This window comes from Cynara cardunculus (genome assembly GCF_001531365.2).
Source record: "Cynara cardunculus var. scolymus isolate 2C chromosome LG 6, CcrdV1, whole genome shotgun sequence".
In the NCBI taxonomy this organism is placed as follows: Eukaryota; Viridiplantae; Streptophyta; class Magnoliopsida; order Asterales; family Asteraceae; genus Cynara; species Cynara cardunculus.
Genome location: NC_037533.1, coordinates 18,737,392 through 18,755,602, shown reverse-complemented (window position 1 = coordinate 18,755,602; position 18,211 = coordinate 18,737,392). Strand labels below are relative to the sequence as shown.

The 18,211-nt window shown below is 30.3% G+C and overlaps 1 protein-coding gene across 1 annotated transcript; it reads left to right on the top strand.

Moving 5' to 3' along the window:
* Positions 1 to 7,685: 7,685 nt before the first annotated feature.
* Positions 7,686 to 8,120, top strand: LOC112514244 (protein SHOOT GRAVITROPISM 5-like). Its single transcript, XM_025120577.1, has one exon. The coding sequence runs from the start codon at positions 7,686 to 7,688 to the stop codon at positions 8,118 to 8,120; it is 435 nt and encodes a 144-aa protein (XP_024976345.1).
* Positions 8,121 to 18,211: the final 10,091 nt, after the last annotated feature.

Below are 18,211 nucleotides of genomic sequence, written 5' to 3'. Positions count from 1 at the left end.
TTCCCTCTTATCAGCTATTCCTATAAGTTGTCTACCCTTACAATTCCGTTCGACAAAACTGACCAGACCAAACCAGGACCACTACTATAGTGTGTGTATATATATATATATATGTATGTATATGTGTATGTATGTATATATGTATGTCACATGTTGAATATTTACATAATGACAGCCAATAATATATATTAACATGATTGCATTTAATAATGTTAAATTTATTTAAAAAATTCTGTCACAAAAAACAATTGCAATGATGTTGTGAGTTGTCCATGACAGTATCACACTTTCACATTCTTGCATGACAAATTCAATGTCATAACTTCAAACTAATCATCAAACATTCTGAGTATTTATTTCCTTCTAAGTTTGAAAACCATATCATTTTTAGTACAAATTAAATGAAAAAGTAATGTACTTTAATTTGATTTTTATTTCAGGTAACGTATTTTTAAAATTTTCATTTTGATACATAAGATGTAAAATTTTAACCATTTAAATATCCAAATATACTTTTAACATTTTTGTACTTTTAAAACTTTCCTAGATGAGACGACTGCACAAGTTCTATCTCAAGCCCCTTGCTTGTTTCTGCAGCTGAGTGTTCTTGGAGTCTGGTTCCGTATGTGATCGGTTGGGATTGCTGGTACTCAATTAAAAACCATTTTTATGCATAAAATACTGCTTATTGATGCATATTACTTAAAATTCAATATCACAAGTAAATTGTGCGTAAGTACAAATTATTAAAGCTTCATTTTTAAATTTGTGTAACTAACTATAGATAAACATAATCAAATACGGGATAAACATTTCATAAAAAACGAAAACTTTAAATAGTGAATTTGATACTATTATTGATATATATCTATATATTTTCTAAATTTTTTATGATATCTTTAAATTTATATTTTATTAAAAAATAAAAACATTATCATTTTCTCAAAACCAATAAAAACCGTATTATATCGACGAAGATAAATAATAAAATGAAACACTAAAATCGAGATGTATTTCGCTTCATTACGCGAGTATCATTCTAGTGTATGTATATATATATATATATATATATATATATATATCTATAGGAGCGATCAAATGCAAATAAGCCAATTTGTACAAAGCGTGCAAATCACCTTCATCCGTCGATTTTATTGTTTAATCTTATGAAATTTTTTCGTGAAATTGTTTCATATAATTACTTTTTTATGAAGTTGTTTCATATATGATTATGAAATTGTTTCATATAATACTTTACGAAATTGTTTTATATAATAATTAATGAAATTTTAATGAAACCGTTTCATGTATTTCTCTAAAATTAAAATAATGAAGATGATAATATCCATAATTAACACCCTACACAATAAAAATGATTAATCAACCTCTTATAATTACAAAAAAAAAATGAACAAAAAAAATATGATTGGTTGAATAAGGTTTGCACATTTTGTACAAATTGAGTGGTTTGCATTTGATCGCTCATATATATATATATATATATATAGAGAGAGAGAGAGAGAGGTTGGTTATTATACAACCTTTGACATTTGTGCAACCAATACAACCCAATTTCAACTGTTCATTTCATTTGATTAATATGTGATTTCATAGAAGTTTTGATTGTTTCCTAATATAAAATATTGATCATAATTAATGAACCATATTCATCTTCTATAGCTATTCAAATCATAATAAATGAACTCTCGTCATTTTCATAAATATCTCAATTTATTGGGTTGCATTGGTTGTATAAATGCGACGGGTTGTATTTGAAACAAACTATATATATATATATATATATATATATATATATATATATATATGGGAGTATTTATATAGTTTGACGGATAATTATATATGAAATAATTGAGACTGACAAACTGATGTTTGAGGCCCATATAACATCATAACTTCTATTTTCCTATTTATTCCCGACATCAATCAATCCATTCCAAAAATACAATATTTCATTTCGTACGACTTCTCTCATTCAATCTTTTCGGTATCTTCATCTCATTTTTACTAATTTTAGACTATAAAATCATTTACCAAACGCTTACTGGTATAACTGTCTACCGACTCACATTACTTTACATGATGAATATGACAAGAACCAAGAGTCTTACCCGGTAAGTGAGAGCGATGACTCTTACTGGATAAATTGTTGCATATGATGCCCTTTTTGTTGAATAAAATCTTACCCGATAAGTAAATGAAATAAAAGTAAGATTGACGAGGGATCACCTTAAGCTCTGATACTATGTTATCTTAGTTCAATAAAATAAGATTGACAATGATGAATATGTGGAATAATATAGGGGCCTAATCAAATGAAAACTGTTTCGTTTGTCGTTACCGTGAGATCCAATATCAACAACAAATTAAAGGTTAAATTAGAAAATTAATAATTTTGGTATTTTTAACTCAAAATATTAATTAAGGGCATTTTAGGGATTTTATAAATATGTTCTCTCATCTCTCCTCTTTCCTCTCTCTCCGACGAATCTTATTCGGCGAACCTTATTCCAATGAATCTTATGAGAACACAAGATACACACTGTGATACCCGGATATACATACAAGATGCACAATATAATACCGTTTGTAAAGCAATGAAAATAACGGAAATGCACACTATGATACATTTCATAAAACAAAGAAAATACATTGTGATACACGTGAAACATTGTGCATGTTATCATTATGATACACTTTGATTCACAAACATCTTTAAAATACAATGTACATTAGGTAATTGATATACTAGGTTACTAATTTTAATTAAATATTTCCTTCTAAAAAATTTAATTAAATATTTTGATTAGTTATCATAAATAAAATTACTATATTACCATTTTAGCATATTTAAGAAATACCCTTAAATATCTCAAACGAGGGGTTCACATTAGATCTCACGATTACCACAAACTAATTAGTTCTTCCTTGAATGAACCCCATATACATGTTTATATATAAGTTACAAACATACCCTTTATTTCATTCATAATGATAAAATCGGCACATAAATCACATCACCCCTCAATTATTTTTGGAGGATTTTATTTGCATCTTTCATTAAAGGAATCTTAGGTATGATAATGGAGATCTATGAGTACAACTACAAAAGTCTTGTTTTTTTTTGTGTGTGAAAATAATCCCTGAAATTTACACTTTGCATCTCTTAATTTATATGATTGACAAAATGAGTCCCTAACATAATTAAGAACATAGCAAGACATGACTGACTTTTGCTATGTCTAACAACTAATATATAGTGGTCTATAAAGCCTAGCGGTATGTATGTCATTGACCTAATGAGATTAGGGGTTCAAACCCTACAAAAGGTGAGGAATGTGTGCGAGTTTATTTGTTTTATTTGTCGTATATAAATATTATATACTTCAATATATATATATATATATATGTGTGTGTGTGTGTGTGTGTGTGTGAGAGAGAGAGAGAGAGATCCGGGAATCCCATGTGGAAGGGCTCTCGCTCAACAGATCAAAGGTACGCTAAAAGCCTTACCCTCCGCTAGTTGACTTATCGAAGAGAAGGAACGAAAAAACCCTAAATCTTACTACTAGAAAAAGAAGTCCTATGTAAATCCCGTAGCGGATCAATACCAACGAGCCTTTCAAACTAGTACTTTTTGTAATCGACTCTATAGCTTCTTCAATAAACGCTGGTTCTTCGATCAAGTTTATATATATATATATATATATATATATATATATTGGTTTCACGTGAGACCTGTTAGACCACTTTTTTACACTTGAAACTTCACAGAAAAAAGCCTAACCTTCACAACAAAAACATTATGGATGTTACTTTCATAGCGTTTCGTTGTGAAGTTTCAAGTGTTAAAAAATGGTATCACTAGTCTCACGAAAACAAACTGATCTCACGTGATCCTGTGTGTATGTATATATATATATATATATATATATATATATATATATATATGGCTTATGTGGTAGATATAATTGTGAAACGAATTTTCTATGACTAATGCTATGTTTTAAATTTAACCCCTTTAATTATTGTAAAACATACAAATCAATCTCAACCATCCATCTACTCTAATAAATATCTGATTTCATATATATATATATATATATATGCCTAATCAAATGAGAACTAATTAGTTTGTGGTAACTGTGAGAACCAATATTAGCCACAAATCAATAGATAAATTAGGAAATTTATAATTTTGGCAATTTTGAATTAAAATTTGAATGCAAGGATATTTTTTGTATTTTAAAACTTTCCTCCCTCCTCTCTTCTCTCTCCGGCCACCGTCCTCCGGTGATACTACAATGGTATCACAATGCATCATATATGTGTTTGGGTATCACATTGATGTCGTTTGTGTGGTCGATCGAAGATGTAACACAGTAGTATCACTATGCATCTTATATATGATTAGGTATCACAGTGTATCTTTTGTTTAACAGAGTCAATATTTTTAGGTATCACAGTGGTATCATAGTGGTATCACCGGAGGACGGTGGCCGGAGAGAGAAGAGATGAGAGTTTTAAAATACCAAAAATATCCTTGCATTAAGATTTTAATTTAAAATTACCAAATTTATAAATTTCCTAATTTATCTATTGATTTGTGGTTAATATTGGTTCTCACAGTTACCACAAATACTCAGTTCTCCCTTGAATAGACCCCTATATATATATATATATATATATTGTTTCATGATCTAAAGCGTTAATTATAATAAATGAACTCTTATCTTATTCTATAAATACCCTGATCATAATAAATGAACTTTCATAATTCCTATAAATGACTCATTTGATTGGTTTGCATATTTTGTACTAATTTAGGGTTTATATTCGAATCTCCATATACATACATACACACACACATATATATAATTTTTTTTCACAATATTATTTTTAGTTAATATTTGTATGTAGTGTTTTATAAGAAATGATGAAAATACTTTAATAATGTGTTGAAATGATGGGTTAATTGGCAGAAAATTGGATCAAAACATTGGAAGGATTAAATCTAATCCAATGGATGGATCCAATCTAATCATCCATTGTATTATTGGTTGTTAATTTGATTGGATCAGATGACAAAATCCAACATCCAATGATCGATTAGATTCAAGGACAAACCTATTCATGCCCAAAATTCCATAAGTAATTTTTTCTGGGTATGAAATGTACATCTGCTAAACTTTGAGCGGTGTTTCGAAATATTAGAAAATACAAAGAACATCAACCAACAAACTAAACAAGTCCATCAAAATCAACCAAAAGATTCTAGAAAATCATTTGAAATTAACCAATAAACTTAAAAGGTCTCTCAAAACGGTGGAATTTCGCTTAAAACACAATGGCTGATTTTAGTGGTTTTTGATCCATTTTAAAGGTGCACCCGCTTGACATAAATCTTTGGTCTGTCACTGATTGGATTTGATCAAATCATCAAATCCATTAGATTTTAATCGTGAGTTCAGATATAGATAAAACGAATAATATCTGATATGATTAGCTTAACATGTTACAGTAACAGTGTTAAATTACTTACAAGAATATATTATATACAAATTAAATCCCTTGAAGATATGTGGTCTTAAAACATTGTTCGTCACCTACACAATAATTTGAAAAAGAAGTGGCATATGACCATATTACCCTTGCCAATTCATGGCTTACCATCTAGATATGACAAACACCAACCCAAGGGTATATACGTCTTTCCATAATACCAAGTTTGTCTCAGGTGATTTTGCATGGGAAAAAAGGGTATTCTCGAAATTTCCCAATGGGTTTATATTCTCAAAAAATATTAAACCTTTTTTTAGAATTTTTGGTTCTTTAGAAGATAAATGATTATATATATATATATAGTTGGATTCCGGTGAAAGTAAAAGTTATGGTGAGAAAAGTAAGAAAAAATCTTCACTCTTAGATCAATCTTAATTAAAAATAACAATTAGATCAACACTAATGAGATACACTAGATCAATTTCATTCTAAAACGCAATTCTTGGTTGTTTTACAATTAAATCTGATCAAGGGTCCAAACCACCTTTTACATTTATCATTTTAACTCCTATTCTCACGTGACTTTTTGTGTGTGTGTTTGTGTGTATATATATATATATATATATATATAACACCCCTTTGAATCTCCTTTTATAAAACATTTATAAAAAATGAGAATATATAAGAAGAAAACTCCAGTTGCGAACTAACTTTTGTTGTGAATCTGGAAACAAATGAGAGTACGACATGTGTTCCCATTGTTCCCATTTGAACGTGAACTTTTTTACAACATTTACGATGAAAATCCCGTGAATGTATGGGACAAGTGACATGCTATCGTTTGTCCCCTACTTCACAACAAAAGTTACGTTTGCAAATGAACGTCTAAACACCTTGCTTACACACACTTTCTCTCTCTCTCTCTCTCTCTCTCTCTCTTTCTCTCTTTATATATATATATATATATGTGTGTGTGTGTGTGTGTATCTTTTGAGGTGAAACTTCAAACACGTAGAAAAACAATTTTATATGAAGTATGTAGATAATAAAAGAAATTATAACTGGTACGTAGAGAGTGAGGGACAAATGAAACAAGAACCATGTAAATGTTAAAAACCTATAAAAATCGTTAGTTGCTACAACTCAAACCGATGATTTCTCATAAGAATATCTTAAGGACCAAGACTTATTATCAGTTGAGTTAACTACACAAATGTTGCATATTCTCTTACATATAAAATTAACTTATAAAGGGAGGTTCATTTAGGAACACAAAATATATGAGGAATGCAAGGAAAACCTATTTTGTGGGTATTCATGAGAAAATATTCATCACGAATACTCACAAAATAGGTTGTTCCAGCGTTTCTAAAATATTTAAGGTTCCTAAATGAATATATTCATATATGAAACTAGGGTGCTCAAAAACCCGATCAACCTAACCCAATTTGAAATAACTCAACCCGAAACAACCTGATTTCTAATCGAGTTGTAAAATTTTCGAACCATATGTATTAAGTTGATATTGAGTTACTTTATTTCAAACTCAATCCAACCCAATCCGATGTTCTTTTCTTTCTTGGATATTGTTGAGTCTCTATTAATATGTGTATTAGAAAATTACATTATCACGTAATCTCTTAATATACATATATTTTCAATCTATTCTCCATCTCTATATAATTCATTTGTATTTATGTTCAGTAACTGTGAATATATATATATATATATATATATGAAAACTGAGAAAATTAATGAACGTAATATACTTAAGATTTAATAAGTAGGAATAAGTTGTACGAAATGGTTGATGATGAAAAAAAAAATTATAAGTAGACTAGAAAAAACAACATATTCAAGGTTAGAAGAAGATTTTGATGTACCAAAATACCCAACTCGACCAACCTGAATAACCCGACCAACTCATATGGTATGAGTTGTGTTGAGAATTTTCAAACCGTAAGCAGTTTGAGAATTTTCAAACTGCAACCATTAAGTTGGTTTGTTCAAATGTTTTCAATCTGATCGACCAAACCTGTTAACATTCTATATGAAACAACTCGTTTTATTTATTTATTTAAAGAATGGGTTATATATATATATAAAGATATATGGTAGAAGGAGAAGCCACCACCTTCTTTCCATTCTCTCTCCAAAATTTAAAAATGGAAGATCGCCGGAAGGAATTACAGCTCCTCCCTCTGCCACCGTCCTCCTACTCACCATGGCCGACGGCGTCGGATCTCTTCACTTTCCGATCATCAGACGACGTCGTCGTCCAATGTCCGTTGGATCCTCCTTCCTTAGACCTGCAACTATCGATCAGTCTCCGTCCAATGAAACCGCCGCCTCCGACGGTCAAATGGCGAACTTCCGATCAAATAGCGGCCATGGAGAAGGCGTACGTGGAGCGCGTGATGGAGATGACGAGGCGGGAAATGGAGATGGCGCAGTCGGAATTCGCACGTGCAAGGCACACGTGGGAGAGGGCACGTGAGGAGGTGGAGCGAGTGGAGAAGATGAAGGAAAGAGCCACGCGCCAATTGGGTTCGTGTTTGGAAATCACGTGTCAGGGCTGCCGGAAAAAATTTAAACGTTGATACCATTTAATATTTGCACTAATTATTATTAGATATTTATTAAAATGAATTTTAGAAATATAATATCATTTATCAAATGCTTACCGGGTAAGTGTTTACTGGAAAGATAAATCATCCTCAACTCACTTACTTTATCATGTAACATTCTAGGCTATCAAAATAGATTGTTGGTGAACGTTTTAAACACGGTAAACATTTGCTGGGAAATAGTCTTTTTACTTATTACCGGGTAAGATTCTTGGTACTTGTCATGCTCAATCGGTAAAAACGCTTATACAGTAAGAGTTTAGTAAATGACCATTTATACTCTTATTATGTTTTTTTAATTCTTTTTAGAGGATTTTAAATGGCTTTTCAGCTGAATTCGTAGGAGTTTATTGTAAAACAGATAATTTTTTGACATTTGCATAAAATAGTCGCCCGGTTAGCAAAGTGTGGCTCTGCGAGCTCCACGTTTTCATCTTTTAATGCTCAAAGTACTATACATTTATACACAAAGTCTTAAAAATAACTCATAATACATTAAGTACTACTACTTTATGCATTTAGTCTTAAAAATCTCTTAATCTACAATTAAAATAACATATAATACAAGTTACCACTGCACATTATTACATTTTCTTTTTATGTTTCCAATATACTTTTGACATTTTTCACTTATCTCTTAATCTCTATGTCTTCTCTCCATCCCCCAAAGTGACATTCAAATTGATATTCACCATGAGTTATTAAAAATTCTCTCATTCAATTGCTGTAAAACTTTCGGTCTCACTCTCGATCTCTTGATTCTTTGCTCTTGATGTAAATCGAACACATTGTGGAGTCGTTTAAATATGTTGGATCTTAAATATATTGATTTTAAACTGTCATACAATTTTTTTCATCGATAGACTGTAATTGGAACCATAACTCTTATTTATTCCAATTGTATTAATATGTAAAGACCAAGTGTAACTTATATCATCGTTAAATTTTCTCTAATAAAACCAGTGAAACTTCAAAAATCGTTAAAAATTCACGGCTTCCGCCACATTGCGCGGGTACACAACTAGTATTTATTTAACCAAAAAAATGTGTGCCTAAAAAGACGTTAAATAATGTGAACTCATTATTATTCTGATAAAATCTATTGAAAATCAGTATCATCTTCCAAAGGATAACTGTCTTCTTATATTTTTGGAAAAAAAACATGATCTGGTTTTTGTAATAAAACAGCTAATACGACAATTTAAAGAAATTGACGTTTTTTCTCAGATGATGGTGAGAAAAATTGAAATACAACTTTGATTTTGTGTTGATGTGACATGAAAATCACTGAAAACTAAACTCGTAAACTGAAAAAAAAAAATACAAGTGATATCAATGATGGCAACGTGTTCTTTTTGAAACCTTTTATATACGAATTCTGAGTATCAAATGAATGGAATAAGTATGACATAGGTTGGTGATTAATTCCCGTGACAAGTAACTCAGATATTAAGTTTAAATCAGAATCAGAATCAGAACATATTCAGTTTTTGTTATTGGCTGATAAATAAGTTTAGCCACTTAAAAAACATGGTTACTGATTATTTTAGCAGTTAAAAAAATGAATAATTATCTTATGGATAGGTAATATAGGAATATGAAAATCAGTTAAAAACTTTTATTAATGCATCTTAAATTGGTGTCTGGATATACGTTGAGAAAACGTGTGATATCAGATAATTTAAACCCGAAAAATGTTACTGGTTTAAAATCAAAATGATCCAAAATTAATTTTCAAAATACATATTCAACCATCATTTAAATTAAACACTACAATTTTTTGTATAACATTTTTTTTTGGAAATATCTACAGATTCCTATTTTGAGTAACATACTTTCAAAACTTCCATTTTGATACCTACGATGTAAAGTTTTAAACATTTAAATATCGGTATGTGACGGGTGATGTGGTATCCACCTCAGTATTATTTGCTATTCAACCCAAATTCATCTCATCACTCGCCACATCAGCATGATAACCAGTTAATGCTTCAACCATTTATTTGAGTACTTAAATATTTAAAACTTTACATCTTAGGTACCAAAATGGAGGTTTTGAAAATACGTTACCTAAAATAAGAATCAAGTTAAAATACTTTACTTTTTCATATAATTTACACAAATAAAAAATCATATAAATAAGATCACAGATTTTCTCACTTAAATCAAATACTCTTTGTCTAGATTATGTACTTATTAAACATTTAATTTCTTTTATAATTTTTTTTATTCAAATTTATATTTTCCTTATTAATAATTACATCATTATCCAATTTTTATTTTTACTAAAATTTGGGGTAAATTATAAATTCCGTTCATGTGGTTAATGGTTATATACAAAATTTGGACTGGGTCTACCAAACGAAATGATTACTTGTATTATAGGCACTGTGGTTTTCACTTGTTATTGTGGTTGAGTTACTTGCCTTAACGTCGTTGATCTTAACTTCGTTAAATTGAGGATATTTTGGTCCATTTACGTACTGTTAAAGAATATACAGTTTTTATCGTATTATAATAGATACCTCTTCTGGGGTCATCTTTTTTGGCTTCCACTGCTTCTTCAGTCATCTGACACCAAAACATACACGAAATATGACAAAATCTCGATACCCTGATCACGAGAACTCAAATTCAACCATAACATCAACAATTAACACTAGCAGCTTTAACGACATAAAAACATGTACAGATTATTACACAAAACTCGTTTGAATCAGAAAATTTAAACCTAGACAGATACCTACTTATGAATAAATTAATTAAATAAAAAAAACAAATCAATGAGGCTGTACAAATTGATGAAGAACGATAAACGAACATCTTGAGGTTGATTGTTCTAGATCGATAAGAGATTCTTGATCTTCACACATTACGAGAGGTTCGATACAGGCGGTGAGAATAGTAGCAGGAGGGAGGGAGAGGAACAAGGGGTTTAGGAGGAGGAAATACGTGTAGGGGCGGAGATGGAAGCCGAAGAACCTACCAGAGCAGGAGATCTATGCAGGGGATGGTGAATGAGAGGCAATGGTGTATAAAATAGTGAATTGCCAATGTAGCAGATGATCGGGTGCTGGTATTTCTCGGGCAATGAATGCACCGACGGGCTACCATCATTGTTGACCAGGAAGGCGACGATTTCTAAAGGTGGGAAAAGGTTTACACCTGCGAGGCCATGAGTTTTTGTCAAGAAAAGCGCGATTAAAAAGGAGGGAAATAATATAACATATAATACATGATGTAATATCTTTTAACTATCCATACTATATTATAAAACATTTGATAAAAACTTTTAAAAACCATTTTTTATACATGAAGTAGTGTTTATTGATGCATATTACTTAAAATTCAATATTACTAGTAAATTATGCGTAAGTACAACTTATTAAAGCTCTGTGTTTGAATTCATGTAACTAATTGCAGATAAATATAATTAAATAGATGATAAACATCTCATTTAAATATAAAAAAAAAGCTAAAATACAATTAAGATAATCATTGACTTCTAATAAAACACTTAATTATTATCTTTATAAAAAATTATATTATTAAACGAAAAATAAAAAAAATAAATTAAAGAAATACACAAAAAAGGAGAAAATTTAAATAATTAGTTTGATACTAATACCAATATTTTTTTTTTCTTCATTTTTTATGATATATTCATATTTATATTTTATTCAAAAATAAAAACATTATCGCTTTCTCAAAACCATATAAAACCGTATTATAACATCGACCGAGACAAAAAATAAATAAATAAAAAGAAACATTAAAATCGAGATGTATAACGTTGCATTGCGCAAATACCCTTCTAGTATTCTATAAATATAAAAGAAAAAAGAAAAAAAAAACAAAAGGGAAAAGACGAAAACACCCATGACTTACAACCTAATCCATAACAAAGCTGAAACCACAATGACGCTATCTGCAATTAATTCGCCTGAAAACCCTGATCCACATGTTTTAATAACCAGATAAACCAAATCTGTAATTTACTCTAAAATTTATTTTATACTTTTAATTAAATAATTAAAAGTTTTTTTTTAAATATTATATATAAAAATAAATATTATAGAGACATGGAATCTATATAGGGAAAAATGATCATATGAAAAAAGAGGTAATAATGATTGACCATTTGACTGACTGGTAACTTGTCACTGCCATTCACAACCTTAAGTTTCACCACATTCATTATTGTGCTTCCTTGGACAAAACCAACCTATGGTCCATGACTTTTTCTCAATTTTTGTATTTTACTTTTTATCTGTTTATATCGTATTACTGGTTATTCAATAAATTACTGTTTTGCTTATCAGAGTTGTTCATTATGAATGTTGAAAAGAACTAAAACATGAACAAATTCAGCTGAATCAAAGATAAGTAGAACTGTGGTAAAGTATACTGCGTTTGATACATTTAGTATAAACGACAGTGCATGAAAACATATGATGATCTTTTTGACCATATCAAATGGATCAGTTGTCGTTCATTCATCATGAGTTGAGTTGAAAGTTAGAACAAGAAAACCCATGAGCCAAAAGTGATTCCAATACATATAACACGTTGAGTATGCGCGTATAAGAATGTACGAAGATGCACATGACGTATGTTCTTTATTAGCATACGGTTGAAGTCTTATAATGGCTGGACGTGCATCGTCAAACTTGTATGTATATAGGAACCTCGTATCTTTTTACAAGTGCTCGTTTAAAGAGATATTAAACGGGATTCCAGACACTATCCTCAGAGTTCCAGTTGTAATCGAGTGCTTGTTTCTTTTCACTCCAGGAGTCAAGTTGAAACTCGAAAATCACTGGTCCAAAAGGAAAGATGGATGCGACAAATGCATGAAAGGGTTTTAGATTCGTCATCCATCGTCAAAACCAAACACAATCCTCATCTCACCCGATACGCTTTTTGTTCACACCTTGTTAGCTTTTAGCACCATCCATTAATTTAACCAAACACCCACTACCCTTGTCTCCTTGGGTTTAATTCCAAACACTAAAAGATGTTTATCCGTGTATAATTTTCTTCATTATCCTCGTTCGATTATTTGATGTCATGTAAGTATGAGTTGTTCTAAAAAGGCCGTTAGAAGATAAGATTTGGTACAGAGATAGAAAGATTTGAGTTTTTTTGTTTGCATACACACACATACAGGGTTGGGTTCACGTGAGACCAGCCTGTTTTCATGAGACCCGTGAGAGCACATTTTTACACGTAACCTTCACAGCAAAAACAATGTGAAGGTTTAAAAAAAGTCGAACCTTCACAGCAAAAACACTGTGAAGGTTTAAAAAAAGTCGAACCTTCACAGCAAAAACACTGTGAAGGTTTTAAAAAGTCACCTTCACAACATTTTGCTGTGAAGTTTCAAGTGTAAAATGTTGGTCTCACGGGTCTCACGAAAACAGGCTGGTCTCACATGATCCCAAGTCCACACATATATATACATACATACACATATATATACATACATACACATATATATACATATATACATACATACATATATATATATATAAATAGGGTTGGGTTCATGTGGGACCAGCCTATTTTCGTGAGACCCGTGAGACCACATTTTTACATGTAAACTTCACAGCAAAAACACTGTGAAGGTTTAAAAAAGTCGAACCTTCACAGCAAAAACACTGTGAAGGTTTTAAAAAGTCACCTTCACAGCATTTTTGCTGTGAAGTTTCAAGTGTAAAATGCTGGTCTCACGGGTCTCACGAAAACAGGCTGGTCTCACATGATCCCAAGTCTATATAAATATACATATATATATATATATATATATATGTGTGTGTGTGTGAGACATCTTGTTTCTCTCAAGTTCAAAAATTCTCATATGGGAATTGATTAGATATCACCACTAAGCAGTTTTGTTTGTTACACGCGAGAATCAAGTTACTCTAACATAATAACATGCCTTGTAGATGTTGTATTTCATATATAAGCCATTTTTATGGCTTTCTTGAACTGGTTATGATGTATATATAGATATCTGATTCTAAATATACAGTATTTTATGTTTAAGATATAATCGAGATATATTGAAAATAAAAGTAAATATGATTGAAAAACAATGGAAAAGCATCATGTAAGTTGAAGAAGAAGCTTTCCATGGAAGATATGGGTAGCCAAAAATGAAAATGGCTAACTTCATTTGTCACCATCACTCTATATAGTACATATGCTCTCACTCACATAATTGGGAGGTCAAAATCAATCCCTATAATTTATCTTAACTAATATATATATATATATATATATATATATATATATATGGTTGAGTTCACGTGACATCATTCTGTTTTCGTGAGACCATTTTTTTACACTTGAAATTTCACAGCAAAACGCTATTAAGGTAAAAAAAATCGAACATTCACAACAAAAACACTATGAAGGTTTTGCTGTGAAATTTCAAGTGTAAAAAACTGGTTTCATGGGTCTCATGAAAACAGACTGGTCTCACGTGATCTCAAGTCTCTCTCTCTCTCTTTCTCTCTCTCTCTCTCTCTCTCTCTCTCTCTATATATATATATATATATATATAGGGGGGAAATGAGAACCATAAAAGTATTATAAACATGTGAGAACCGATTTTTGACATGGTTTTCTTATTAAATGTTAGGGTTTAAGATAACGTTTCACATATACTTGCTTCATAATATGATAGTTTCACATGTATTCGTTTCACCACTTGAATATTTTTTTATATAAAATTTTCGTTTCACCAAGTGAAACAAAAATAAGTTTATATGTAATTTTTTCATAAGGTAAACACAAACATATGTGAAATAATATTTTAAATCATAGTTTTTAATGAAAAAAAAACATATTAATATACATCTAAAAATAATTACAAAAAATATGGTTTTTATAGAACTGATAAACAACTACTAAACTTGTACCCGACGCGTCTTCATCTTTTGAAAATGGTCAATATATACCCAAAAATAATTAAAAAATGTATGGTTTTTATATAATTGAGGAAAATACGGTAGCACCTTCTAAAACAATACGGTAGCACCGTTCACAAACCTAAATTTTTTAGTTGCACTATTTGGATTTCAGAAAAATACGGTAGCACATTCTAAAACGATACGGTAGCACTGTTCACAAACCTAAATTTTTTACCCTCCGACAGAGAAATAATATTTAGGTAGGTCCGCCCATGCTATAGACAATCACATATGATACACATGTGATACTAAATCAAAGACGCGGATGATTTTCGATGTGATCTTGTTTGCGGACCAAATCGCTCTTACACCACTAAGCCCCCTTACAAATATTATCACATGTGATAAAATTGTTATTGATATGATGCTATAATCCATCAAAACCATCACATGTGATGCTAAATCATAGACGCAAACAACCTTTGGCATGGTCTAAGTCGTAAAACACGTCGTCTGCACATCACAGGGTCCCCTCACGCGTATCACATATGATAAAGGTGTTCTTGCATTTTCGTAAAATGGAGGTATTTTTGTTTGAACCTCCACCCCCCCCCCCCCCTCTCTCTCTCTCTATATATATATATATAGAGAGAGAGAGAGAGAGAGACTTGGGATTATATGAGACCAAAGTTTTTTTGTGAGACCTGTAAGACCAATTTTTTGGATTAGATCTACAATCTCAATATTCATAATCATAAAATTGCCACAAGATTTCTCAATAATTACAAAATTGCCACCGTGCAATTTTAGACCATTAGATCGTTAGCTTATAAAGTTGATCAATGAATATAAATTGATCTCACGGGTCTCACGAAAAACCCTTGGTCTCACGTGAACCCAACCCTAATATATATATATATTACTCATCTTTAAATGGGGTTTTTAAGGGGAAAAAAAGTAAAAAAAGAGAGATAAAAAAAAAGAAACTCGTGAGGGTTGGGAGGCCGTAGGACGTATTTTAATACCCATAAAATAAAAGTAGAACATTATCGACTGTAAAATTCAGAAAATATATAAAATAAGATTATCATCTTACCACGTTGGACTTAAAAAAAGAAAAAAAAGAGAAAACTGTACCAAATTTGAAGTTAACTTTCATCTAATTTTTATTTTGGGAAACAAATTTTTAAAATCGTTATTTTAGGGAACCAATTTACACCTGATTTCTATTTTAGAGAACCAACTTTCAAAATTGTCATTTGGGGAACCAACTTGCACCTGATTCCTATTTTGTGGAACCAACTTGCAAAATAATTATAGAAAAATAACTAAAATTCGTTTTTTTTCAAAAATTAATGCAATAAAATCTATTTTTCATTTTAAATCTCGTTTTTTTTTATTAATTCAGATATCAAATTGAACATTTAAAAAAAAAATCAAATTACCACAATAAAAATTGTTTTTTACTAATGCAAAATAGAAAAAAAGGATGTATCATATCTGATGAAATAATAATATCACATGTTATTGTCTATAGTAAAAAAGTGTTCTAGGCGTTCTCGTAAAATGAAGATGTTCTCGTTTGAACCCTACTATATATATATATATGTGTGTGTGTGTGTGTTATATATATATATATATATATATATATATATTAAAATAATGAGAAGGGGAACACAAGGAGTAAATGCTTTGCATGGGAAATGCTTTTTTAGGGAAAGACAAGGTGATGCCAAGGAGTAAATCCATGGGATTTTTGTCCTCACATTTGGACACTTTCTTTGCCATGGTAATTAGTGATTTGTCCTCATTTTGATGGAGAGATATGATACACCACTTGACTTCTTATAACCATTGGAGTCAAAAAGGTATGTAAAAAGTACCCTAACCAAACTAGTTTTCATAATACACATGCAATTCAATAATGCACATACAATAATAAAATATAACTGATTATTCTCATAAACCAGAAGAAAAAAAAATACGTTTCCTGTCTATAAAATTACCTGATATGATTCTTTTTTCTTCAAAAATCCAAGATGAAATGATTACAAAATCCCAGAGTTATCCATTTTTTCTGTGTTTTATGTAATTTAAAATTATTTATTAACCTGTATTTTCTCATTTGTGTTTTCCTATTTGGTTTTGATGCATATTGCATTAAGAGAAAATGTCTTATTTAAACGGTCCCCCTTTATTCATCTATACCGACTGCTATATACGAGCACATAGAAATGCCCCTCTCTAAATAAGAAGTAGACTCTTGGGGCCAAGATGAGTCAAGGACCACCCTCAATTTTGTGGAAAGAATTTATATGGCTACTCAATGAGTTTGGGTTCTATGCTCTTTGTTATCCCTTGGTGATTTAATTTGAATGATAGAAAAAAAAAAGGCAAGAACAATGGTTTTGAAAACCCATTTGATCCAAGATTGAGTAGATTTATTTGGTTTTTTCTTCAATTTACTAATTTACATTTGGGGTTTTTCAATGTATTTTGAATTGAGAATGTTGTTGAATATATATAGAGAGAGAGATGAGAGATCAAATGAAAATCGTCCTCATTTGTACAAACCGTGCAAACCACCTTCATCCGTCGATTTCATTGTTTAACTTATGAAATTTTTTCATATAATACTTTTTTATGAAGTTGTTTCATATGATACTTAATGAAATTTTAATGAAACTGTTTCATGTATTTCTCTAAAATTAAAATAATGAAGATGATAATATTCATAATTAACACCCTACACAATAAAAATGATTAATCAACCTCTCATAATTACAAAAAAAAATGAACAAAATGAAAAATTATGATTGGTTGAATAAGATTTGCACGGTTTGTACAAATTGAGTGGTTTGTATTTGATCACTCATATATATATATATATATATATATATATATAGAGAGAGAGAGAGAGAGAGTTTGTTTCAAATGCAAATCATCGCATTTGTACAACTAATGCAACCCAATAAATTGAAATATTTTTGGAAATGATGAGAGTTCATTTATTATGATTTAAATATTTATGGAAGATGAATAAGGTTCATTAATTATGATCAATACTTTATATTAGGAAACGATCAAAACTTCTATGAAATTACATATTCATCAAATTAAATGGACGATTGAGATTGAGTTGTATTG